At 38.0% G+C, this 25,715-nt stretch overlaps 1 protein-coding gene across 7 annotated transcripts in view; it reads right to left on the reverse strand.

Moving 5' to 3' along the window:
* Positions 1 to 25,715, reverse strand: part of RUNX1T1 (RUNX1 partner transcriptional co-repressor 1) — a 114,856-nt gene that overhangs the window by 3,350 nt on the left and 85,791 nt on the right. For all 7 annotated transcript variants that reach the window (XM_021543195.4, XM_021543196.4, XM_077782939.2 and 4 more), the window contains 5 exons: positions 24,514 to 24,599; positions 23,682 to 23,883; positions 15,688 to 15,756; positions 9,628 to 9,818; positions 1 to 732 (listed from right to left, as the gene is read on the reverse strand). The exon at positions 1 to 732 is cut by the window's left edge and continues 3,350 nt beyond it. In XM_021543195.4, the coding sequence (XP_021398870.1) occupies positions 457 to 732; positions 9,628 to 9,818; positions 15,688 to 15,756; positions 23,682 to 23,883; positions 24,514 to 24,599 (824 nt within the window). In that variant the 3' untranslated portion in view covers positions 1 to 456. The remainder of the gene's footprint in view (positions 733 to 9,627; positions 9,819 to 15,687; positions 15,757 to 23,681; positions 23,884 to 24,513; positions 24,600 to 25,715) is intronic.

Here is a 25,715-nt window from a genome sequence, read left to right on the forward strand (position 1 = left end):
GCCCTTGAGGGTTATTTTTTTCTCTCTCTCTTTTTTTTTTTTTTAATTTCCATTATTGTTATAAAGAACATTGTGACTTTAATATTAGCATTTTGCTTTCAACAGCAATTAGCAATCTCTTGGTTTGCTGTTTGGTAAAGCATCTGTTAATGAGGTCATCTAGTTTAAAATCCCAGCTACTGGAAAATAACAGGGAGGAGGTCAAATCTATCATTTTGTGTATATTCTCTGCTCTCTTTTCAGTTTTCTAAAGAAAAGATATCTTTGTTATCCACAATAAGTCATTATGACCCGTTACTGGCCTTCTGTATTTTCTACCACCCCAAGATACAGTAAGTTCTTTCTTTATTGAAGTATTGAAATATGACAGTTCAGTTAAAATCTTTGCGCATCTGAGGATGAGGAATTGGTTTCATTTTCTGTTGTGTTTTTGTTTTCGGAGTTTCGAGTTCAGTTTTAGCGAGGAGTCGCGTCTATGGTGGAAGGGGTTCCCGGGGTGGTGGACCTCGGAGTAGCTGCTGGTGGAGTGTCGATGGGGCTCCCGGCCCCGCTGCTGGGTGTCACGGAGGAGCTCACTGCTGGTGTCTCTCCTTGCTGCTGGGCTTGGAGGGTCTGTCCACAGATGTGATGGTGCTTCTCCCAGTCCTTGTGCTGGCAAAATGAGCCACAGTATCGTGCTGTGTTGCAACCACTGCAGGTTTCACTAGCTTTCCGGCCACAGTTCCAGCAACTCTAGAAGCAAAAGGGGAGGGAGATGGGAGAAATTAGCTAGTGTCCTAAATTTTACAGTAAAAACAGCTGGCAGGGAACTGTGGGTCAGCCCCCTGCCTAAGGACAGCTGAGGAATCAGTCAGTGCTACCTTGGGTATCTGAACCTGTTCCACAGGAGTTCCAGTCACCTGGAGAACTCTGTCTCGGAAGCTGGGCAAGAACAGAAGCAGCTCTTTGCTATTACTAATGATGCAAACTCCAAGTATGTCCCACATCCAGCAACCAGCAGCATGCTGACTAATCGAATGTTTCAGTAAAACCTCTGTTACTCCTCTTACAAATTTATTAAAACAAATAATGAAACATGCACATACAAAAAAGTGCTTCTCCAGAAGTGGAGAGGAACTAATGCAAGACAAAGTGGGAAAAAATGACTTAACACATAGGTAAAACTTGCTGACCTAGGAAAACCTGCTACCCTAGGAAAACCTAATTTTTAATCATCTGAGTAATACCATTTGACTCAGTGGCATTGCTGACAGTGAACAGTTAAGCTAGAATCTAAATCTTTGGCAGGATGGGGAAGCCAACTGCAGAATATGTGTATTCATTTTAACACACTCTATAGCTCTGCCAGCTGGATGCTGGAACACAGCCAATCCTTAAGTGATATTCCTCAACTACTTAAAAAAAAAAATCCCAATTCCAGAATGAAACAAAGACCTAAACCCAAATCGGTATTTTACAGAAATTAGAATTTTAATCAGTATCAAGTGTCTTTAGAAAATATTCCTGTGTTAGTTCCATGTTCCCTCTTTTTGCTGGTTTTCATTGTTTTGGGGACTGGTTGCTCTACTGGCAAATGGGGCAAGAGTGACTGTTCTGTGCCCAATTGTTCCTTGAGATTGAAATCAAAGGTACATGGCATTCTCAATTCATACTGATTAAACACACAGACTAAACCAGGTAATTACAGATATATGTGTTGGGGACTTTTTTTTTTTAATTCATAAAATTGTTCCCATCTTTAAAAACACTAAAAAAAAAAAGTGGAATTACCAACACACAGAAACAGATGTTTCTGGTAGTTAAATGTCAGGAATTCAGACTCCTTGTCTGAACCAGGCATCACCTGGTTTTCATTCAGTAGTCATTGTTTCAGGTTCATTTGCTCACACTCTGTCCAGTGCCAGAGAGGTAAATCCACCTTTGGAAAAGAATAGCTATACTATTTGCAAAAACCTTTTTTTAAACAACCTTTTATCTCCACAATGAAAAACAACTGTTAGTAATTTAGACCACTGTACACGGACATGTACACACATAGATATATTTATGCATACACCAAAATGACCTGATATTTTTGCATTCGCATTTCATATTAGCATTGCATCCTGCTAACCAGAAAGATAACTAAATGTGATGTACCTGTATTTTCCTTCTTTTGCTATACTAATATTTCCTTATTATAATATTTATTATATGTGATATTACTATATTTATATTTTGTATTTTATATGTATCTTTATTTTATTTATTTTATATTCTTTAGTATATATTCTATTTCTATATTACCATATTTCTTTATTTCTTTCATATTAATGAAAGTTTCATTTTGCTTGTATAATGATCAGTAAACACGGTGCAATTCTGGTCCAGCTGTACTTGCACAGTTTCCACGTACTGCCATGCTTGCTGACCTCCCAGCTATTTGCTTCCAACTAAATTGCCAGCCATGGGGTTGATCCATATTTCCCTTTGTTTCCTTATCTGAAAACAAATGCACATGTACAAACATCCCCATGTAGACTTTTCTGAAAAGACACCTTCCTCCCACGTGGAATTATGCTGAACCCAGCCAGCAAATGCCCAGGTGCAGGAATTCCTCCTTTGTCAGAACTGTTTGCAACATTGAAGTTGATGTTTTATTTGTGTGGGAATTACTGTGAGGGTGTCAAACTTATTCAAGCATCTGTTCAGTTAATATAGGCCAGCATTCAAAGAATCTTCGCTCTGCTTCTCTTTTTGAGGAGCACATAGAGATCTGACTCCAGATGTGACCAGAGCCACCACACAGTATTTCAGTATCTTACCACATGATCTGTATTGATGTCAGGAAACAGTAGTTTAATTCTAACAGTATTGGTTCAACTTTCTTATTAAAATAGACATCAGTTAACTATCAGACTGCACAGAACATGAAAAGTGATACATAGGTGCAAGATTTTGATGAAATGGTGAAGTACTAAGCTGGCTCCTTACATGATTATTTAATGTGTCCTACATTGTTTGGTATGTGATTTTGTTCATTGGACATATTAGTTCTAATTTAACAGGTCATTACAGCTTTAGTGTAATTGTGGGAATAAAACCACATAAAATAGAAGAATTTCAAAATAAATTTTACATCTCACATTTATGCAGCAATTTATTGTGTTTTAAAATTACTACAGTACAAATTAACATAAACACACACATCACAGGGAGCTTGTACTGAGACAGCAGCTGGATTTGATGTGCAGAGCTCCCTGTCCCACACAGCCCTCATCATTGTGACCATTCGTTGCTCCTTCCCACGTGCAAATAGTGAAAGAGAGCAGCAAAGATCAGGCTTGGGCACCACAAACTTTGGAAACAAATGCCTTCTGCTCACAACACTGGCTGATAGCCCCAAATTCTACCAAAGAAAAGCCAGGCTTGAGATGCCAGCTAATAGTCTGGGCTGTGCTTTATGCCCCTGCTGCTCCTGTCTTTCCAGCAGATCCAGCTGTCACAAAGCTATGGGACTGAACATACCCAGGTATTTTCCTTCCTGGGATGCTCTACCAGGTATCAGCAAAACGGAGCACCTCACTGAGGTGTGTACACAGCATCTTGAACAACAGATGGCCACAGTGTCATGCTGGTGACGAGATGGCAATCTTCATCCAAGGGCATATGGCCACAACTACGGGCTGCCTTACTGCCTTACTTTAAGGCTATCGCCTATCACTAGTAAGATCCAGCTGGGAGGCCTATCAAGGTTGAGATGATGCACTTCAAGTACAGAAAATCAAGCAAGACAAACAAGACTTTGAAAGAAACTGATGAAAGGCAGCCAGTTTAATCAGAAGTCAGACAAACATAAACTGTGAGAAGAGACTGAATGAACTCAGACTTTTAAATATAAGATGGTAGCTTAAAAGGGGCAGTAACACCAAAACATCACTGCAGTGAATGTCTACATCCACCTCTACATGGATTAGCAGAAGTAATAGGATCAAAATTCTGTTAAGAACAGGAGTAAACTGCCTAAAGATGTTGGAGAATCCCCATCATTTAAGCACAGGAAAAGCAGGGGGAATGGTACAGCTAGAGTTGCTAATGGATTGGAAAAGGGAGAAGCCAATCTCTCAAAGCCTCTGCTGGTCTATATATTCTGTCTTTAGGTAGTGACCTACTACACTGCACTTCCAGCTCATGCTCTATACAGTTCCAGACATAGCTAAAACTCTGAGAAGGACTGGACTGCACTTTATGTTGATTTGCCTGTGATACAGTGAGGTTATACAAAAAGCTAGATTCTCAGACTATGTAATTCAATTTACTTCACTACCTTGAAAATTGATTAATTCAATGAAATTGAGCTAAATTACACCAGATGGGAATCTCACTCTAAATTTATGCCACTGATCATATTTCATCCTCCTCTTTTAACTGACAAAGAACATCAGTCTTAGGTCAGAGCCTTATCTTAGGTCAAACTCTCAATTCTCATGCACTTAAGCTTCTGTCTTCAAATTCTCCTGTCTGTCCTCATCAAAATTCTTAAAAGATCTCCATTTCTGTGTTCTTCAGTACCAAAACATACACTTGTCAGTTATTTTGCCCATCCTGTTGCTTTCATCTCTGAAATATTCAACCAGAATTGAGCATTTGCTTTCCTCTGACACTCCAACTGAGACTTAGTGTAGAGCTTGCTTAAATAAATAAAAAATTCCCTTTGTTCTGTCATCTTTGAGAAATTCTGGATTTCCCCAATTTACCATGAAAGGAAGCATGGCTGGTATGAAGAACCCAGATTTTTCCCAGTTCTGCAATGCCCATGACATTCAAAACTCTACCACTGCTAACCACAAGAAAAGGAACATCTAGAAAGCACTGAAACCACAGGGGCGTAAATGAGAACTGTACGAGCTGCTGAATAGCAGTGTAAAAATCCAGCAAAGTTGTTTATGAGAATTTTATACAAGAGTCATTAGAAAAGGAAATATATTGGTACTTTGGAAATTCCCACACTGTCAAAATGACATTCAAACTTTTAAGATGTTTCTAGTAAAGTTACACCTATCACAGAACACTCCAGGGTTGCCCAAGCCACTGTTTATTTGGTGAAATACAAGAACTTTCATACAAATCAGTGAGAGTAGCTAAATCCTGCAAACACAAGTGTGGAGCAGCCCACAGAAGAGCTGTGCAAGCTGGTGAGCCAGGCTTAGCTTAGCAGTCTGGGGCAGTGCCAATGCTCACATCACATCTGGACTGATCCTGTGCAGAACACATGGCTCTGGTGCCTCTGTACTACCCAGCACTGCAGGGGATGATGTGCTGCTTTCCAAGAGATGCTCTGCCAAAAAATTAAACATTAGCTGACATAGGTATTAAATTTAATACCAGCCTGAAAACTAGGCTTGCCTGAATCACACCATCTGATGCTCAGAGTCAGGTTTGCTGGCATGGTCCTGGTCTCAATGGATTGGTCAGCAGAGATTGAACCCAGCTGTCTTCAAAATGTCAGGTGTGATATTCACATACAACGTGAACTGCTGCAATATAAACAAGCCCTAACATTACACATCTCCTAAAAGCAGTGTTGGACCAGTTACATACTTGTTTTATCTAAGCAGATGTCAGCATCTGCTTTAAGTAGAGAGAACTGAAACATTTGTGTTCCTTCCCTGTCCCCAGCCCCCAGCCTACTCAAAACTGAGGGATAACACTGAGTGTCAGATTTTTCAGTGGCATTTTATACCAAACCAGAAAGACAGATGTTTTGATGATCCCACCCCCCATTACAATCTGGGCAGTCAGTCTCTTTGCTAAACTGTTCACCCTCCCTATTAAAATTGATTTGCAAAGCAGCACATTGCAGCCAAATCAAGCACAGCAGTCATTATTGAGTAGGCTGATCACACATGTTTCTGTACTTAGCCAAGCCAACTACTGATGAATGGGTCATTTTTTGTCAAGCAACTGTAAGGAACTGGTAAAGAAATAATCCGTGGCTCTGAACAACCATGCTGACAGGTAGGCTTTGTCCTGGTCCTTTTGCTTTCCAGCAGCAGTCTGCTCAGTCAGCTAGTCCTCAACAGAAAAGCATGAACATTAGCTGCTCAGTTGCAAGGTCTTATGTTAAGAACTATGAAAACGTTTAGAAAGTAAATGCACAGACACTGAAGCAGTGGGAGTGCTGTTAAACCATGCTGAACAACTAAGATAAGTAAAGAACAACAGTTCAACAAAGGAGTTCAAGTCAGAGTCAGAAATTCTACCTATGCTATGTAATGTGGTCATTCTCAAAATCTTGCAGACTACTTCTTAAAAGTCAGGATGCTTCTGAATATTACACCTGCCCTATTAGTCTGCTTACTGTCTTGTGCTCCCTTAATTTTGGAATTTTGATATCGTCATTTTAATATGCCCGACTTCACTTTTTTTCTTGAAGACAATCTTGCACTCAGGGATCCTACTTTTTCTGGGTTTAAGTCAAAGCAAAACAGAATACTAAAAAAACCAAGCAAAACCAGAAAAAAGCCCAACCCAACACAGAAATCAGCAACATCAACAAAAAATATCAAAAATCCAATCTACTTTTCTTTGTGAGAGCTCTGAAAGGTCTTGGATTAGGGGGCTGCATAATAATAATCACAAAAATCCTGAGTCTTAGTAGTAGTTATCACTTTGAGCAGACTGCAATAAAAATCATACCATAAAATTCTCACACCAGAAAAGCTTCAAGAAGCCTCAGCGAGGTCCAGTCTGCATTTTACTGAATAACAAATCAAGGGAGAAACCTTGCCAATAGAAAGGGAGTGGCATATCAGTAGAAAATTGTACCTGATATATTACAAATCTGGCATCAAATTCTCATCTCCATTCACAGTTACAACAGCCAAAAGAAATAATGACACCCACTAGAGAAATATTGTCTGTCAGGAACTGCATGGAGGTTATACAGCAGCATATAGTAAGCTTTCTTGAATGCCTTGGAGAAATGCCCCAGCAAGGATAAGGAATGAGAAGAGGTGCTCAGCATTCCCCTTGGACCTGCAAGGATTTAGAGGCTGCACTGGAACAGTCTCAGATTTGAAACTGGAAATATTTTAGCTCTAGAAAGTTTACTCTGGTGCCTTAAGAGCACAGGAATCTGTGTTGCTGTAAGTGTTCTGCTGAAAGCTGTAAACAAGAGAGTTTATGTAGACTTAAAACCTAGACAAATCAGGAGCAATGTCCACAGAGAGATCCAAGAGATAATTAAAACCAAAACAAACGTGGAGTATTATTCCTCAAACCTGAAAAACACAGTCTCATCTCTGAAGAAACACTTTTCAGACACTGGCAAACTGATCTGTCCCCAAAGATGAAGGAAAAGTCCAGTCCACTCTTATAGAAGTCATAATCAAAGGAATCCAAAGCAGCCTGAGTTAACAGGTAACTGTGAGAAGCATTGCCCTAAGTGTTGGAGTTTGTCATAATTAGAATCCAAAGAGGAATGTCTTACAAATAGATATATCTAACCAAATAAGCATTGCAATCATCTCCCTCCACAGTTAATCACCTGTAAACACAAACTGTCAAACTTGATTTCTCTCTGATGGCTTACTAAACCTTGTACCTCAAAACAGCCACTCTGATGACCACAGGGTTGAAAGTTGCAGGATCAGGACACTAGACCTCATTTCTAGGTCCAGGAGGCTTGTAACCTCCCTGGGGATGCAAAACCCTGAGAACATTTATAACCTTAACAGCCACAGTTCATTAGAATGCAATCAAAATAATTGTTTGCCCAAAGAAGTGCACTGCTCCCAAGAAGTGAAAAACCTTATCATCATTTCTGCTGCAGAAGAAGTAAAGATGTAGCTAGATGGCTTTTTCTAGAGCTTTAACTACTCAGAATTTAATCAAAGCACACAAACTCTCTACACATTCCTTTGGATATACATTTGCTTGTGGAAAAAAGGGCTGGATGTACTGGAACGTAAGTACTTCCTCTGTCCTGCTCACGCTATATCAGTTCACTAAATAGATTTATACTGCTGTTTCCTCCAAAGGTTTTACCTTTGGAATTATGGTTTTATAACAATAAGAAATCTCTTGTATATATACACATACAAAATGAAAGCTCTTTAATGACACTATGTCAGAAAAATGCCCTTTCTACAAACAGTGCAGGAAAATGTCCTTGAGTATCTTAGATACAAAAGTCCAATAAATTGAATTTATGTCTCATTTAATCTACAATGGAACAGCTAGTACTTAGGGTACATATACTTCCCCTAGTCCCTTTCTTCCTGAGAAACTTTCAGATGCTGAAAATCAATTCCTTTTGTCTCCTTGTTATTCATCTGCTACACATTAAGGAGAACCTCTGGGCATTCAGTGATCCCACAATGGTCTTTCATCTCCAGAGAAACATGGTAGGAATTAAAAACTTACGCTCCCTCAAATTACAGATGCATACTGCAGCATGCCACTGACTTATGTGCTGGTGATTTCTGCCAGTGTTCTCAGCATGCTGCAGGTAGCTCATCTGCATCTCTCAACTGAAGTGACTCTTCTACAACACTGCTCATCCAGCCCATGCAAAGAGTTTAGACATGAGCATACACAAATGCATGTCCCCATGTCATAAGGACTGTCACATCTGAAGGGAATACTGAAACTACTCATTTCCCCAACTCCCTGATGTTTAGAAGTTATTTCAAAAAGTGGGTTTACTACAGTCAAGATGTTAGTATACAAACAATAAATACTTCATTAAGGTAATGCTCTTTCATTTCAGTGGTCTTGAGAAATGGAGATTATATACAAATAACTTCTAACTGACAAAATTTCCTTGTCATGTCCATTTTTAAGGGCAGTTTTAACTTGGGACTTTTTTTTTTTTTTTTTTAACAAGCATAAAATTTAATTGCTATCTAGACTGATGCAGCATTGGTGAAACACACACCGCTCTTTCACTCCCAGTTTCCACATAGTCATGGTGTCAGATGTCCTGTGTCATAACAATTCAAGGTTTCCACTCTCAGGTCTGAAAGTACATCAAGGCTTAACATACCTATTCTTGTTTTACTCTTTGATCTCTCAGTCTATTTTTTCTTTTACCAAATGCTCTTTGTCCACTCCTCAACTCTGAAATATTCCCTGTAGCCAAAGCAATACATTCAAAATAAGGAAACACTTGCAAATTTACATTCACATTCCGTCCTGAAGGAACCATCATCTTTTGCTAATCACTTCTACATCCAACACTTTTCCCAGACAAGTTTTTAGCCACCTTGCTCTACAATCTATTTCATGAATAATTTATTTGTTTCAATTAGATTTCAGTGTCAAATGTTTTCCACCGAGCATCTTTTTATCTATTCAGTATGGTAGTTTGAAGAGCTTTAAAATGAAGCTACTGAAAAGTCAAGTTAGAACATTATATGTAACCCTGAGCAGCAGTTAAAAGGCAAGAACAGAGCTCAAGTTCACTAGGTATTTTGGGCTCAGATTACAACATAGTCAAGAGAATTTGGAACTGAAATGCACACTCAGAACAGCTGTGCAAAGAGTTAATAGCAGGCTCTGATGCCCTGTGTCACCCAGGTTAAAGGCAGCTCGGACACACCTGTGGTTTGCAGGCACAGGACGCCTGCCCAGCCAGGCCCTTACCTCACTTGAATCCTCCTGCTGGTTGATGACAGCCAGGGCGTCCTCTGCCGCCTGGCGCTTGGCTTCGGCAACCGTGCGCTCCATCTTGGCCCTCTCCGAAGTGATCATGTCGTGAGCCTTCCGCTCGGCCTCCGACACCGCCTTCTGCAGCTCGGCCATCGCCTGCCGCTTCACTTCATTGACAGCTTCCTCTGCAAAGGGAGACACCGCGTCAGCACAGCACACCCGGACACCCGTCCTGGGACCGACGTGCGGAATGCATCGTGGGGAATGCACCGCTCCTGGTACCATTACGCTGAGATTACTTGAATTATAATGGCAGTCTGCATTCTGAGTAGGACACAGAGGAACCCGGTTCCTCAAGAATGCCCAAGAAGCACTGAGGTGCTTCTCTTCTTCCCCATCATCGAAGTCTCTACCACTAGTAATGATTCTTGCTATTTTGATTCTCAGGCAGTACTTCTTTTGGTACAATGATTTCCGATCTCTGGTCCATTTTATTTGCAATCTTTTTGAACACTGAAAAATTAGTTTTTCAGTACAGCAGATATATGCATATACTTGACAATAATTAAGACATATTACAGACTTTTTTAAAAATGTATTTTTAAGCACAGGGAAATTAAGACAGGATTTATGGTTTTTAATGATTTTTTTCTCCCCATATGCTAAAAAAACAAATATACAACATTTAAAAAAATCCAAGAGTTTACTTAAAAATTTTAAACCACTGGTCTAGTATCTTTTCTTTAACATATCGTTTTATTTTAAAAAATTGTTTATTAACATTCATTTGACCTCTTGATCTGTCCTTCAAATCCGTGTTTATACTTGAGGACTTCACTCCTTAGCTCTTCTGAGCTCTTGAGCACACCCTGCCCAGCAAGACTTTGGAGCACAGTTAACACTGAGCAGGGCCACCCCACTTAATTAAATTCAAACCTTCACGCTTCTTGTAAAACAACTATGGTAGTATGAGTCCTTTCTTTGGTACATACTAGTGTCATATCTTTTATTCCAGAAAACATGGATTGTCTCAAATTAGTTATTTGGCTTTTGATGCAGGAAGAATGCAAAGATTTTACTAATGAACAGTCTTTTAATTGACAACTAAAACAAGTAATTTCTTTTTTTTTTTTAATTAACTGCTCTAATTAACACGGAAACCATCCTCCCCCTGAATTAGTTTATCTAATTTTCATCTTTATTCAAAGCAAAATGACAATGATTAATTGAAAATTTAATAAGCAGTAATTATTAACTTGGCAAACCTAGTACCAATTAACACTCTATTAAAACTAATTATGACATGTTTCATTCAAGTGTTTGCACTTAATTGTTTCATGCACTTAAAACCCACCTTAATTAAATGTTCTGTTTAATTAAAGCCACAGATTTCTATTTAAAATGTTTTACTGTAGATTAAAATCTAAGTATTAAAAACAGTGTTATGTGTTGAGTTTTAGGCCATGTATTTAGCCCATGTACTTGTGTGCATGAACATGCAGACAAAACTCTGATGCAGAGATACTCATTCTCCTGAGCTACATTTGATAGCTCTACATGTGTTATTTTAAAAATAATGTCTACATGAAGTCTCCATTTTCAGTTATTAAGCAAATTACAATACACTCTTTAAGTCTTGTACTGACTAAAACGGAACTAAAATGAAAGAAGAGCTCTCTTGAGGAGTATGTGTGCATGTTACATGTGTGCATATCTACAAGAAATGTTTCAACTGAAGTTTTCAAGGAGTGGGGAGGGATTTAGAGATAAAACTTATGCCTTTATTTTTATGAGGCTGAAAATATGCCCTTATATTACCCTACCATAAATGTTGTTTAGGGAAAGCCTCAGGAGAGGAAAAAATCATACCCTTCAACCATACAGCCAAGGCTTAATTTTCTTTGAATATTCAAGGTGAATTAAAATTCTATCTAAGTGGCAATACAGGACAATAATTTTTGCTTACGATCAAAGCTACAGCTAGTCTAATTGTATATGCAAATCAGGCAATTTATATTTAAATTATGCATTCCTATTCTAGTCCCACAGGCACACGGAGATCAGCAAAGGGAATTGGTAGGACATTTGCAAGGTGCTTGAATATTTATTACCAACTGTAACCATTCACTGATCACGAGAAAAGAAATATACACAGGCAAACATACAGATGCAATTTTATTACCATTTTCAGAAAACTGAGGCAACTTAAATACAGGCGTTTCGTGTCTATGAACTGCAGTTATTGACAAAGCGGATTTCTTAAAGAAAATTTGTGTTCTTGCTGATATTTGCTACTAATTGAAATGATCTTTGAATGACATAATGCACTTTTGTTACATTATATAAATTCAGTTTTACAGTTAGGTGTTTGCAGTAGTTAGAAATGCCAGTTTCTTATAATAAACAGAAGCAAAATGCTCCAACATTTTTACACGGACTTCTAATTGCAGTTTTTCATCCCAGATAATCTACTTCTTTTCAGTCCAAATATAGAAATTGAAAATTATATCTTCTATATTGCATAAGATTTTTGCAACATTTCTGGCATTCTCTTCATGCTCTTACATGAGGATGTCTGAAAGTGCTTATGAGGCCATGTGCCTGACTGATACTTTTTGACTGGCTTAAACTATGGATTAGAATTTTATTATTTCCATTAACTTTGATGAGAGCATTTGTATTGTGCTAGACTAGGTGTGAAAATAAATAAGTTAAAATATGTCAGGTCACAATGTACCATCATTATTTAAATATATTACAAACTCATGAACATGTAAATAACCAGAAAAAAATTTATCATTGATCTTCTTCACAGCTTCTCAAACTAAATACTACTGATATTTTATAGACATAGAATGTAAGCTTCGTAGTTGAAGATATGTTTGTGATGGCGAAGGAGATTTTTATTTGCCTTGAGCTATGAAGAACAAGAATGATACCAGCACTCTTCCTTTCCCTGTGCTTCCAGAGAAAGGATGAGTGACTAGATTCCAGTAACAGATAGCAGAAATCTGCAAGTTTTTAAAACCAAGTATCTAAGATGCATGTACCTGTATCCTCTGCCTTCCCAGCATTGCTAAGCACTCTTGGCACAAATTCACTGCCATTTTAGGAATGCAACTGAAATCTTCCTTCCCTTTGAGCAGCATTAACACATGAGAGAACCTCCAGGATGCAGCTTGTGTGCAAAATAGGCATTAGTCAGCATGGTCTGAAGTCCTTGGAGCAGACTTAAGAGAGGAGCTTATCTTTCACCTAAAAATGACGATTCCACACCCAGCTCCTGGTCACCTCCCTCACATCATTAACACATTTTGTCCATATGATGAGAAAAGAAAGGTGGTGGTCAGATGTGCAGTCCTGTACCACCACAATATTTTGGATCATCTCAGTTTCAGGCTGACTCTGGTGAGGGTGGCCATTGGCAGCTGGTGGCAAAGAGTTACCTCAGCATTATATCCCAAAATGCATCATGTGTCTCAGGACTACTCTGTACAAGGTGCAGGACCCTTATTGCCTTTATAGAGATAAAGGATGGTTATTTCATTCCTCTTCTGTAACTCCAGAGCTTTCAGCTGGACTGCCATGGGCATTGGGCATAATTGACAGCGATGGCTGGAAGGAAGACAGTTCCTACATGACACAGAAGAAGCTATTCCAGCAGCCCACAATGGGCCTGTGACCCTCTCTGTATTTAGTAAAGGGAAGAAGTTTGTACTCCCAGGGAGCAAGTCATCCAACCTGTAATCTGACTGATCCTCAATACCTGCCTCCCTCCTTCTTGACTACTGAGGAACGCCAAAAACTTGTCTTGGATTCTTCATCCCCATATCCATAATTCAATGAGGTGAATCAGGGCACTGATGATCACTTTCTACTGGTGTATGAAACTGAAGTGGGCTTACATGGCTTTAACTCATGAGGTACTGCATAATATGTCCTTGCTCCAGCAGCCACAAAAGCACATGTGGTATATTGGTATATTTTAAATAATTACACTGGAATCTACCAATCTCCAAAAGTTTAAAGTGAATCCCTTCTCCACATGCTTTTGAGTTTGCTTATTAACTGTTTTTATGCCACATTCATGTAATAGATTCAGGATTCCAAACAGAATTTCATACTTGATTCAGCTCTCTGCACACTGGTCTTTACAGACATTTGATACATGAAGAGATCTACACTGCACCAAAAGAAATAGCCTGTGAGGGATTTGTAGTCTCCTAGAGTGGAAGTTGCTGCCCAGCATCTCAAATGGCATCAGAGGCCTATTCTTACAGAGCTGAATTGCACCTTTACTGCCTTCATCATGAAACTGTGGATACCTCCAGTTTGAGACCAGCCTCCTAAAAATGCAGGACCATAATTTATGAAAGCAGTATGCTTTCTGATATTTGACTAGACTTAGTAACAGATAGAGGTATGCATCCTTCAGAGTTACACTTCTTCCAGTCTCCAATTCACATGCACAATCACTTGATTTAAACCCACATCAACCTGAAAATAAGAGACTGGAAATGGGACCAAAGGAAAAACTTTGTTTCAAAGGAACTGATAACATAGATGTTCACAAGACGAAATCACAGGTCCTGCACACTACCATTTTTGAATACATGCAGAGTGAGTGCACATCCAACTTCATAATTCAACCCAAAAGCTTCAGCTAACTTGTGTTAATTACGAAGAAACTTTTTTCTTCTATTGTATTGAATCCATGAGTCATAAATAACCTGATGCCAAACGACATCAAACCCTAGATTTTGCAAGAGGACTGAAGTTTTTGAAATTCAGCAGAATAATTATCCTCTTAGTGAGATTTCCTGGGATTGCATATTTTTTTTGTATTTTCCATTTAAAATGTTAACATAAATATGGCAATATGAAAATATTCTTGGGCACTGAGTTACAAATACTACACTTTCCTTGGACAAAACCAAGAACATGTACAATGTTTTACTATTTTTCACAGAAAACGCAATAGTTCTAAAAACATTAACATATTGACAAATGTAGACTTTACATGATAAACATACATTACACACAAAACACAGCTTCTTGTCTGATGCAGCAAGATAACAGCATAACATTTTTACCTGTATGCTGTATATCTAGTTTAAAATACACTGAAAAGCAGCAAAAATTTACAGGAGATTTGATCAGAAAGCATCAACACTGCTGCATATTTGCCATTTAATCATTAACTGCTGCTCAGACAGCTGCTGCAGACTTCATGGTTATACAGGTGTTCAAAAGCAGGGGGGCATGTTTGGGTGTATAAATAGTTCCTCAACTATCTCAAAGGAGCTCAAGAGCTGCCTCCTGGCCCTCTGAAAACAAGGAAGCTCTGATGTCCGCGTCAGAAGAGCAAAGGTTTAGCTCCAGCATCAGAGTGGGATCCTCGCCAGGAAACTCCTGTGCTCAGGCAGAGTTTCAGTGTTAAGAAAACTTTGCACAAGCACAACGTCTGCCCAGGGTGCTTTCCAGGCACAGGCAGATGCTGTCAATGCCCTGCAAACAGCCAGAGCAGCTGCAGAGATGCGAACTTGCTGACTTCATTGCACACTCTGCAGGTTTATGAGCACAGGCTTCACTGGGGGCTGACAGGCACAAAGTCTTTTTTAAATTAAGAATGGTTACTTTGCATAGTTGAAGTCTTTCTAACAGGTGTACTTGGGTTTTTTCCTTCCTTTGGGAATTCTTATTTAAACTAGGTAAGAACCCTGAAGCTTAAAAAAAAAAACCTCCTACACTAACCTCTTTTTTTAAAATTGCTAACAGACAAACTTTTAACATATCAAGTTTCAGTCTGAAACCATTAGAAGCCCTGAAAATAGGGGTACATATTGGAAGTACTGATATTCCCAACTATAGCAGCAGATGCTTCTATTATAAAATTATTTAATATTTCGATCAGTTCCAGTTTAAGACTATTAAGCACAATTTCTTCTTGTTACTAGTAAGCCCTTCCCCCGCCTCCCGATTCCTCACATCAGTGCATTAACAACTGCACACAGCTGCCAGACGACTAAGCTGGTGTTTTTAAACAGTTCTTACCAGCTTTCTTCCAGATCTCCTCTGGCACATATCCAGACGCAGGCCTGTGAAGGAATTCCCGATGAGATTCTGCAGGAGGAGGCGGTGAACAGGGAAAAAGAAAGAGCATCATAAGCAATGCTGGCTTGTTGAGAACAAGGCTTAGAGAAAAATACCTTTACTCTTTAATTATAGCTCAGACAAAGAAATCAAGTGAAGCTTTTTTCTCCTCAAAACAAAACGGTTGCTATGGCTGTAGCTCATGAATGTCACATAGACCAGATCAATGCTTGTGACTTGAATGTTTCATCTTAAGCCAAGTTAAGATATTAATTTTATTTTTCTTTGACAGTATTTTGAGACAACTCGGTATGACAGTATCCATACTTTTAAGGGAGGCTTTGTGAGACAAACTGAGGGAGTGACCTGCTTTGTCCTTTCTCATTGTATTAATGAAAAGGAAAAGGAATGGGCAACAGTGCAGGTCTGGCACTTCTGCTCTGTGCACAATAATGAGTACTGATGAGTGCAGACAGAAGTCAAGACGCCTTTCCAGTGATCAAAAAGTTGTCCACAGAAAAGCAAAGGGTTGTTAGTCTCTAAGTTCAGAGCTATACTTTCCTATATCTGAGCCCATGCTGACAACTGCAGCTGCGAGAGTTTGAAAAACAGAACCTTTAACTTTAGGTTAAGGCCCTAAATACATGCTGCCAAACAACCTCACTGGAGCTAAAGCTTGTAATTCATCCACATATTTCAATCACATTTTGACAGCTCTTTCGCCTTCTCCTCTTTTTTTTTAAAAAAGGTTTGACCTTTAGACCTGCGCCGAAGAGTTTTGAAATCAGCAAATCCCTTCCACAGGGATTTCAAAGGCCTAAGATCAGATGATACAAAAAGAAAATTCACTTTGGCCTGAAATTTGGCATACAGATCCTCAGCAGATGAATTTGAAATTGCTCCTTTCAAGTGCAATTTAAAAACTAATTAACTATTATTCAAAGTAATAGAGGACAAAATGAAAAAAAAAAAATCCCAACCAAACACATAAAACTAAGTTCACTGTCATGATTGCTATTGCCAGTGTGTCAGAATTCAATTGCCTAAAGAAAATAACTTGATTTGTTACATTACAGACAGGTTTGAATAGTTTTGGAGATGCTGCTAGAAATAAAATTCCTGTTTGATGTCTGAGCTTGAAATATAACAATATATAAGAGTATACCTGCCATTCTTTGAATACTAATTTTGACTAAATGTACTCATTTTTGTATCTTATTAGCTTTTATTCACTAACTTTATTCAAAAAGCATTAAACATAAGTACTTAAAAAGTATACTTAAATACCTAAAAAGTATTTTTAAGAAAAAGTGAAACATCAGGTTTTGCAAATAATTTCTTACACCATTAAATGTATCCATACAGTACTGTTTACATACAGTAGCCCACATAAACTTAAATGCTTTTAAAAGATGACAATATTGCAGGCAGCTAACAAAGGTGGAAGTGACAGGAGCTTTTTCAACAGAGAGGAGGGAATCCCTGTGCACTGTTTCACAGATGTAGTTTCTAGCATGAAAATCTGCAGACAGTGACTGGGAGTACATCTTCCCATCTGACAGGCAGCTGAATGGATTTACCCAGCTCTTCTGGTTGTCACTGAAGTATGGGACAACAATTTAAAATAGATTTTTGTTGGCAGACTTTCACACCTCTAAAGCATAAAATAATAAGACTGTATATGTGTTGGGGGCGGGTGTGCAGATTTTGTAAAACAGCTGTTTATATTGGTTTAATCAGCTTGATAGAGGATTTCAGACCTGACACCAAAAATGGGAAAATTCTCAGTATGGTTTGGCTTGTGTGATTCTGGAGATGACAAATAGCCTTGTGTACGGTTTTCACCCCTTAAAAGCTTTTAGACTTACAGGCACAGTGCCAATTCTGCTAGGGGGACAGGGGTAACAACAGAAAATATTGTTTGAAGGCTCAAGAAAAATAAAGGCAAAAAATTAAACCACTCTTATTTGCTCTTCATGGAATACCTGCAGGAACAGACCCAACCAGGCTCCAAATGTTACAAAACAAGGGGTTTGTTGCATTCATGCATTTACTTTGTATTCAGTTTTCCTGTCTGCTATAACGTATCATCCAGTGCAAGGGGAGCATAACCTTGATTTAAATCTATGGTTCTTAGTTTTGGGGGCAGAAAAAAAAAGAAAAGAAAGAAAAAGGACAGAGAGATGTGGAACTGATTTTTTGGTACACATGACTTTCCAAAAACGGAATTCAATGACATAAATGACCAGATTGCCAGATAATTGTTAAAATTTCCAAAACATAAACATCAATCAAGCTCTTATTCCAACCACAAATTATTTACATGAGGAATGAGATCCTCTGCAAGAAGACTTAAATCAAAAGCTTATGAGACACTTTCCCATAGTTTGGAATGGTGCACAAAAAAGACAAGAAGCACTTATGAAGATAATAAAAACCATATTTTTCAAGCCAGAAAAGTTTTAGTAACATGGCTATTGTTTAGTCAGTGGCGATGAGTCCATGAAAACAATCTTCTTTCTAAGCCTAAACTACAGGAAATGACCAGAGGATATAAATCTTACATATTAGTGTTTTTAAGGTAAGGAGTCCTTCAGTTTAAGAATCACAAAAATTTCTCATTAAAACAGAAGCACAAAAGATCTTAATTTGGACATCTAGCAAACTCAAACCAAGATGAACACAACTGAGTGAAGTCCCTAAAACACTGAATCTAAAACCAAAAAGCCATAATGTGGACAACAATGCAAAAAGCCATAATGAGGACAACACATAATTTAAATAACTAACTGCAGCACCTAGAAGTCAAAGTAAATGCTGCCTGGAAGGAAATGGAATGAAATAAGACAACAATAAGAATAATATGAGGTGACAAGGCAGGTCATTCAGAAAAGGATATTGACAAAGGCCTTGCATGTCAGACATAAAAACAGAGGTTTGTTAATGGTGAAAATGCAACAATATCATTATGCAGAACAATGGTATGTACACAACTGAATTTACTTGAAATTCATGGCAAGGCATGAAAGCGTGTATTGGTAATTAGTCCAGTTCTTACTGAACCAAAGGAAAAAGATGAACAAGTCAAATAAAAAGCACATATATATGAGAATAATCTCTACTTGTCTATAAGTGCTTAAATGAGATAAAAACAAAAGAGACTTTTGACATCAAAAGTGGCATTGGAATTTTCTACTGTAATGTGAAATAAACTTGTGAAATAGTAAAAAATTTGTTGGAGAATACACTTAAAGAAAACAAAAAAATTGCATTGGTTTCAGATCTTGCATTCAAATAAAAATTTTTGGTTGCTTTAAGACTAAGAGAAAAGGTGCTGAAAGAGAGCCACGTGCAGGGCTGTGGAGAGTTGTAAGAGCAGCCATAAATATGGATCTGTGAAGTGAAACTGAGATGAAAGGCTAGGGCCAAATAAATTATGTAAACCCTTATGTGATCATAAGACTCAAACCCAAGAAAACAGAACAGAAAAACTTAGAAGGAAAAGAAATGTTCAATAATCTCAAAAAGCCTAATTCACACTTGGAAAGAAGAACAGAAGGTAAGTTGGCAAAACAAAATAATTGTTTTTACCACTGGACACTGGCATATTATAACACGAAGTATTAAGAAATGGAGATGAACAGCTGATGTTTTGATGATCTTTTAGAATTTACTGCATCCATGAAAATTCTGGTAGTGATAATAATACCCTACATGCTGTACTGAATATTGAGGCTCGAAAATAATAAAAGCTACATATAAGCAGCCCTGAATAAATTAAATATATATGCCTTTTTATGTATTTATGTGGTTTCCATATTTCATATACAAGTTCTGCTTCATTCTATAATACTATAATAAATGTAACACCATTAGTGGGATACAGAAAACAAACAAAAAATTCTCAGAGCAACAAATATAAATTATTCACTGCCTTGTTTGTAAGAGTCAAGTTCAAAAGTGTGCCAGTTCCACATAGAGTTCTGAAGGTATTACTGAATGAGACTACCTTGCCAACCTGGTTGGGGGCAATTGTTCCCAGTATTTTTAAGTACATCTTTGCCCTTTTTTGCCCTCTAATACATTTTTGCAGCTATTGCAACACTCCTTGAAATTGTGTTAAAAATATAGTTGTTGTGTTCTCATTGTAAAAGAAAAAGAAAAGCCACATAGGTACTGTACTACTGAATCATCCTCAAGCAGAGGCCACATCAGAACTGAGCACTGAGAACACACACATACAATGTTCCTGCACTTGGAGCCCTACCTAAACAGCATGCAGTTCACTAAGCCACAATCTAGCCCAAACCTCCCGTGCAGAGAGTGGATTAAGAGCAATACTTAATGTCATCAGTGACCAGTATCACAGAGGCTTTGCATTCTGGAATTACAAGTTATAAATGTTACTGTGGTATTCACAGCATTATGGTTTGCTCATGTTGAGAATATCATGCATATCACAGCACTGCTGATTATCTGCAAATGGCAAAGGAGCAGGTTTATCATCACAGCATGAACAGATGTGTTGGCAGGAATGCTCTGACTAACACTGAAAACATGATGGTGAACAGCTTCAGAAAAAATAAAAAGGGTCTGAAAGGGTTAACATTTAAAAATGTATTAAGAAATGGCTAACCTGTGTGGTTTTGACAAATTCCTACACTTCTGAGAATCCTGGTTTCCTGAGGCAAATCCTGCAGGTATTGCACTCTTCAGTTGGAGATTTCAAACTCTATTTTGTAAGATTTCCATTCAGATAAATTCAACAGACACAAAATATCAACACTGCTGCAGACCTTCTGATGTGTGCCTGCTCCACTTATCTAGAGCCACAGCTGCACTCAGTATGGTTATAGATCTTGTTTATAACCCACGATGCTGAAGAACCCTCATCTTTAATTTATCCCACTGTGTGTATTTCAGTATACAGTGTCTGATATGGGTAATTATTCACTATTAGGATGAAAGTTGCTGTCCTGCTGCAGTATGTAGCACTGAAATTCTTCAGCAGAAATGGAGGAGTCAGATGATGCATTATTCACTTCATAGACCATCACAGTTAATCAAGCGAATATATATAAAGTCTGAGTCATTTTTAGACTTTCATAAACATGCATTATTCAGACTGAAAAGACCCTCTTACCTTCAGCACATTCTTGGAGAATAATGGCAACTTGTAACCTGATGTAGCTGGCTAATGTGTGTATTGGATTACACTACATTAAAATGAATTATCAAGTATTTAATTTAATTTTTTAATTAAAATATCAACAGGAAAATACTGATTAGATATTTGCAAACTTCCAGGCTCAACATGATTTACAGGGATGTCAAATAAAAAGAAGCACAAAAATCTTTGGCAGGAAAAAAGGTTCAAAATGACAACCAGAATTTTCTTCAATTACTTTTCAACTCAAACTATCCATGCTAGATCTCAGCTCAGAGTTTTTCAGCAAGACCTATCTATGAAGACTGTGGCATAATGTTTGCAATGAGAAGTTATCACTTCAATGATGATATTTGAATTGTAAAGAAAAAAAAACAAAGGCACAGATAATGTAGCCATATGGTCCTCTTTTTTTCTCTCTTGCTAGTGGAGATGACAGGATGGATTTAAAGACTGGATTACCTTGTTGAAAAAAAATCCCAAAAAAAAGGTACAAAGGGAAATCACTGACATTTAGAATCTCTGTAGCAAACCCCCCAATATTTACATGCTGTGGTACTTTGATTAAAATATTACAGAAATTCTTCAATCCCTTTTTCCCTACTTCAAAACTAAAATAAAAAGCCCTAAAGCATCTCAAATCTCACAGACACTGCTTTAGTTTCATTATACCTCTGAATGTTAGGGGTTTTCATTTTGTTAACTAGATTACTACCAGATTTGAGGAAATACGAGAACTAGCTTTCCATAGACTCCAAAGTAAGTATTTTCTCCCTGACATGTCAGACACAAAAGCACTTCTTACCAATATTTACAACTGGCATGGATGCTACATCACTGAACCAATCCAAGTTTCATGTTTGTGAGTCTCAGAAGTATTTTTCAACCAAATAACCAAAGTGGACATGTTAAAATTGAATGGACTCCAGCAGTTAATTTGTACACACAGTACTGCAGAGCTGACTGATGTGTCCAATGCCAAAGACTGTGCTGTATAATTATCTTTTAAGCCAGAAGACTTTGCTGTTTCCATGTATTCATCTCGACAAATACACAAACAAATGCTAATATAGGGATCTAACTGTATGCTTGATCTTCATTTTATCTTATGTACCTGCTGTTCAGGTGATGACTATTTTTCCTGGATTGTAATATTATCTATAAAGTTTTGATGAATATAGTGAGTTCCAGTTTCTTTGGGGAAGTATAAACACTCAAGTTACTGTTCATTTTTACTACCTACTAAGTACAAAAGCACCATGGCCAGTCTCTTTTTGCATCACAGCTTCACTAGAGAAGTGAGCCACTGCTTTAGATGTACCCACAGGTGCTCTTCCTGAAGTTGCAGATGTGATTGACATTTCAGATACTGGATTTATTACTCTTTCTTTACATTAAATTTAGTACTGTTCATACAAGCCATTACCTGAATACTTTCTGAGAAGGGCTCCTCTAGGGACTAGACTTATTAGTGGATTATGGAAACATTTCTATAACCCTCCCTTCCACTGACTGGAGAACATTTATAGAACTATTGACTCAGGTAATCTCTCTCTCTCTCATACACACATACACACACCACACACACACAAGATTTGTTTGTTATCAAGAGGCACTAAATATTACAGTAGTAACTCTAAAAATTTACTAAGGGAATGATGGAGATGGGATTAGATTTGTTTCTCTGTTTTTCTATTTGCAATTAAATAAATTTTTGACTTAGTAAATTATTCTTAAAGGCAAAAGGAAAACACAGTTAAAATACAGTTACAAAATAATACATATTCTACTGATTCTATTCTGTAATTCTAGTAATGAACACAATTAATGATGATTTTGAGTAGATGACATTGGATACAATTTATTTTTTACAAGACAATATTAGACAAGCAAGAATAGTCTCCTGTTGTCTTCAAAAGAACAAGAACAATGAAAAGGTATCACCAAGATGTTTCTTTAGCAGATCTGCCACAAAAGTACTAGTAACTTACAGAAAGCCCTTAAATTAAAAGCTTGTTTTTATAGAGCAGAGTCCTCTTAGAGCAGATGTGTGAGGTACTGAGATGAGGTGAGATGTCTGAGAGTGACTGTGAAGGTCTGCAGCAGGGAGCTGTTTGGTCTGGTCCTTGTAAGGTGGCTGCAGTGCACCCAGCTCAAGCTCTACTGCCTGAGCCAAGGCCTGCACAGCTCCATGGAACTACACAACAAACAGTCCTCAGACACACCTGCACAAGCTGCAGCCATGGACACAGACCTAGGAGGATCATGCGTGCATGACTGTGAGCATTACAGATCTTATTCCTTTCTTAAACAGAAACCAAGTACACCTAAGAAGTGCCTGTATCTTTACAACTCCATTTCTTTAGAAAGTCGACTTCCAAGTTAAGTAATTTGATTTAAGAAGGTGAAAGCCCTCTGTTTCGAATTGCAAACAATCCAGGAATACCTACGGATTTTTTTAAGCCATCAGGAAAGAGAAGGAGTCAGAAGGGACAGAGAGTCAGTGCACATCTCATTGCTCTGCCACCGCTACATGACAGTCTGTCCTCCCACCCCACCTTCTTAGACTTTGCTGAATGAAAAGCAAATTACCAAGCATCACCCAAAAAACCTCAAGCCATTCCACCCAGAAACAGCACTGTTTGGGCATAAGAGTTATAGTGAATTCAGCAGTCAGCAGAGAGGACTCATCATTATAACAGAATCAGAAGAACAAATGTAAAGGTCATCTATCCCTTGGCTGAGCTTAAAGAGACTCAGCACACGATTTTCAATGAGGATACTGTACCTAAGGAAACTGGATCTTGATTCACTGGACTCTGCTGTCTGGAATGACTACTGCTGCTGTTCCCGCCTTTTTTTAAATCCTCCGCATCACTGTACCGCCGTATCCAGTAATTCAGCTCCTCGCGGTCTGCTTCCTGACATCGCCGTAGGACAGTGAGAGATCGTCTGGTTTTTTCCACCATGTCCATTATACAGTTCAACAACTGTTCACAGCAGTGGATGGAGCACAGGAACAAAGAAGAATTTTTTTATTCAGAGTGATATAATAATAAAGAAAACATCAGTGTACTGAGTGCATGGGTTTTAATAATGAATGAGTCCCTCTCTGTTAACCTCAACTATAGCTGAAAAATTCTAGTCTTGTTTTAAGAATGACAATCTCTTCCTTTTTAACTTGTGATCCGAAACTATACAGATAGGGACTTATAGGAAAAAGAGCAAAGACAAGGAGAAAACAACTGGACAGGCTGTAGCCCTGCCACTAGTATTACATGGCACCTCAGAGGACACAAGATATGGTCCAGAACTGATGCCTACAAATTTTACAAGAGCTAATAAATTCAGGAACAAATCCAAGCCCCAGATCCAGTGTTTATAGAGAATGTCCATTCCTCTTTTGGCAGACTGTAATAATTAGGATAATGCAGGAGACAGCTATCAGCAAGGCCTGGTATGAACTATCTAATGGGGGACATCAAGCCCTCTGATTTAATAAGCAAAGATTTCAAAACTTGTCCTGGAATTCAGATTGCTTTTAAAATAAAAATTTTAAATTCCTATCTTAGAAGGCCTCTGTTCAGACAATTATACATAAATGGATATTTAGCCCTTACATGGTCAAGATGTTTCCACTCTTCTGCCCATTCTCTGTCTGTTAGCCTGTGATCAATCATTTCTTCTTGACGTGTGCCATGCAACCCTGCCAAAGAGGAGCAAATTGTGTTTACAACATTGGAAGTCCTCTATGGGGAAAAAACCCCAAAACCAACCAACCAACCAAAAAAACAGAAGAAAAAAGAGTCTATAGACAAAAGCATAATATATTACCTGTTCTTGCATTAGAAATGCCACCACAAAAAAAAAAAAGGCTTCAGAAAAAACTTTGCTTTAAGTTCTCTTTAGTACTTTTCTTCACACAAGATGCTACTGTTTTGTTCAATTTAATGAGTTCAAATCTGTAAGTTCTACAGGTTGCAAGATGACCTTTCAAGAATGGACATTTCTCTTTCTGCTATATACAATTATTATATACATAAATATAACATACTACAATATATAATTTTTCATTTGCACTACTTGAAGTCAGCAAGGCAATTATTTGGTAACTCAGTGCATATAATACTAGCTGTACTTCAGAGAGTTGAAAAAATATTAGTATAAACTCAGTGTTATTTCACTAAATACAGTAATTACTACCATGTCAACAGAGCATCATTAAGGGTTCATCCCTCCACAGATGTTTAAACAACATGTGGTTAAAATGTAGCACATATATCAGAGCAGCTGACAACATGATACAACCAAGCCAGTATTTATTATCAACACTCAAGGAGAACCAACACTTGTTCTTTGCTTAGCCTCCTCTATACAGATGCTGAATATTTGTAAGTGTTCCTCTTTTAATGAAGATTTGCTTCAAACAAGAAAAAACAGTAAGTGCAGATGTGAAGAAAAATCCAAGAGCATCAGGCATCCCATTAAACCAAACCATGCTGTGTGGGGTGTGGCTGGTGCTTCTGGTGTTCACATCCTCCATGCTCTGGACATGTCACACACAAAACACTTCTCTGAAAGATAACAACTATCTTCTGCTCTAAGCTGAAATCAGGCTACTTTGATGTTGTTATCATCACGAATCTGGCATCAGAAGAAAAATAAAAGGCTCTACCTATCCCTGCCTGCCATACACCTGAGTGTCCATGTCACCCATGCAGCTTTGAAAACACAGGTTCCTCCCATTTCTGACCCTCTTACTTAGAGACACAATTCAATCCACTTTTACAAATACAGCTCTGAAATAAGGCCATTAGAAGCA

This window comes from Lonchura striata, chromosome 2 (assembly GCF_050655825.1).
Source record: "Lonchura striata isolate lonStrDom1 chromosome 2, ASM5065582v1, whole genome shotgun sequence".
NCBI classification, from domain to species: domain Eukaryota; kingdom Metazoa; phylum Chordata; class Aves; order Passeriformes; family Estrildidae; genus Lonchura; species Lonchura striata.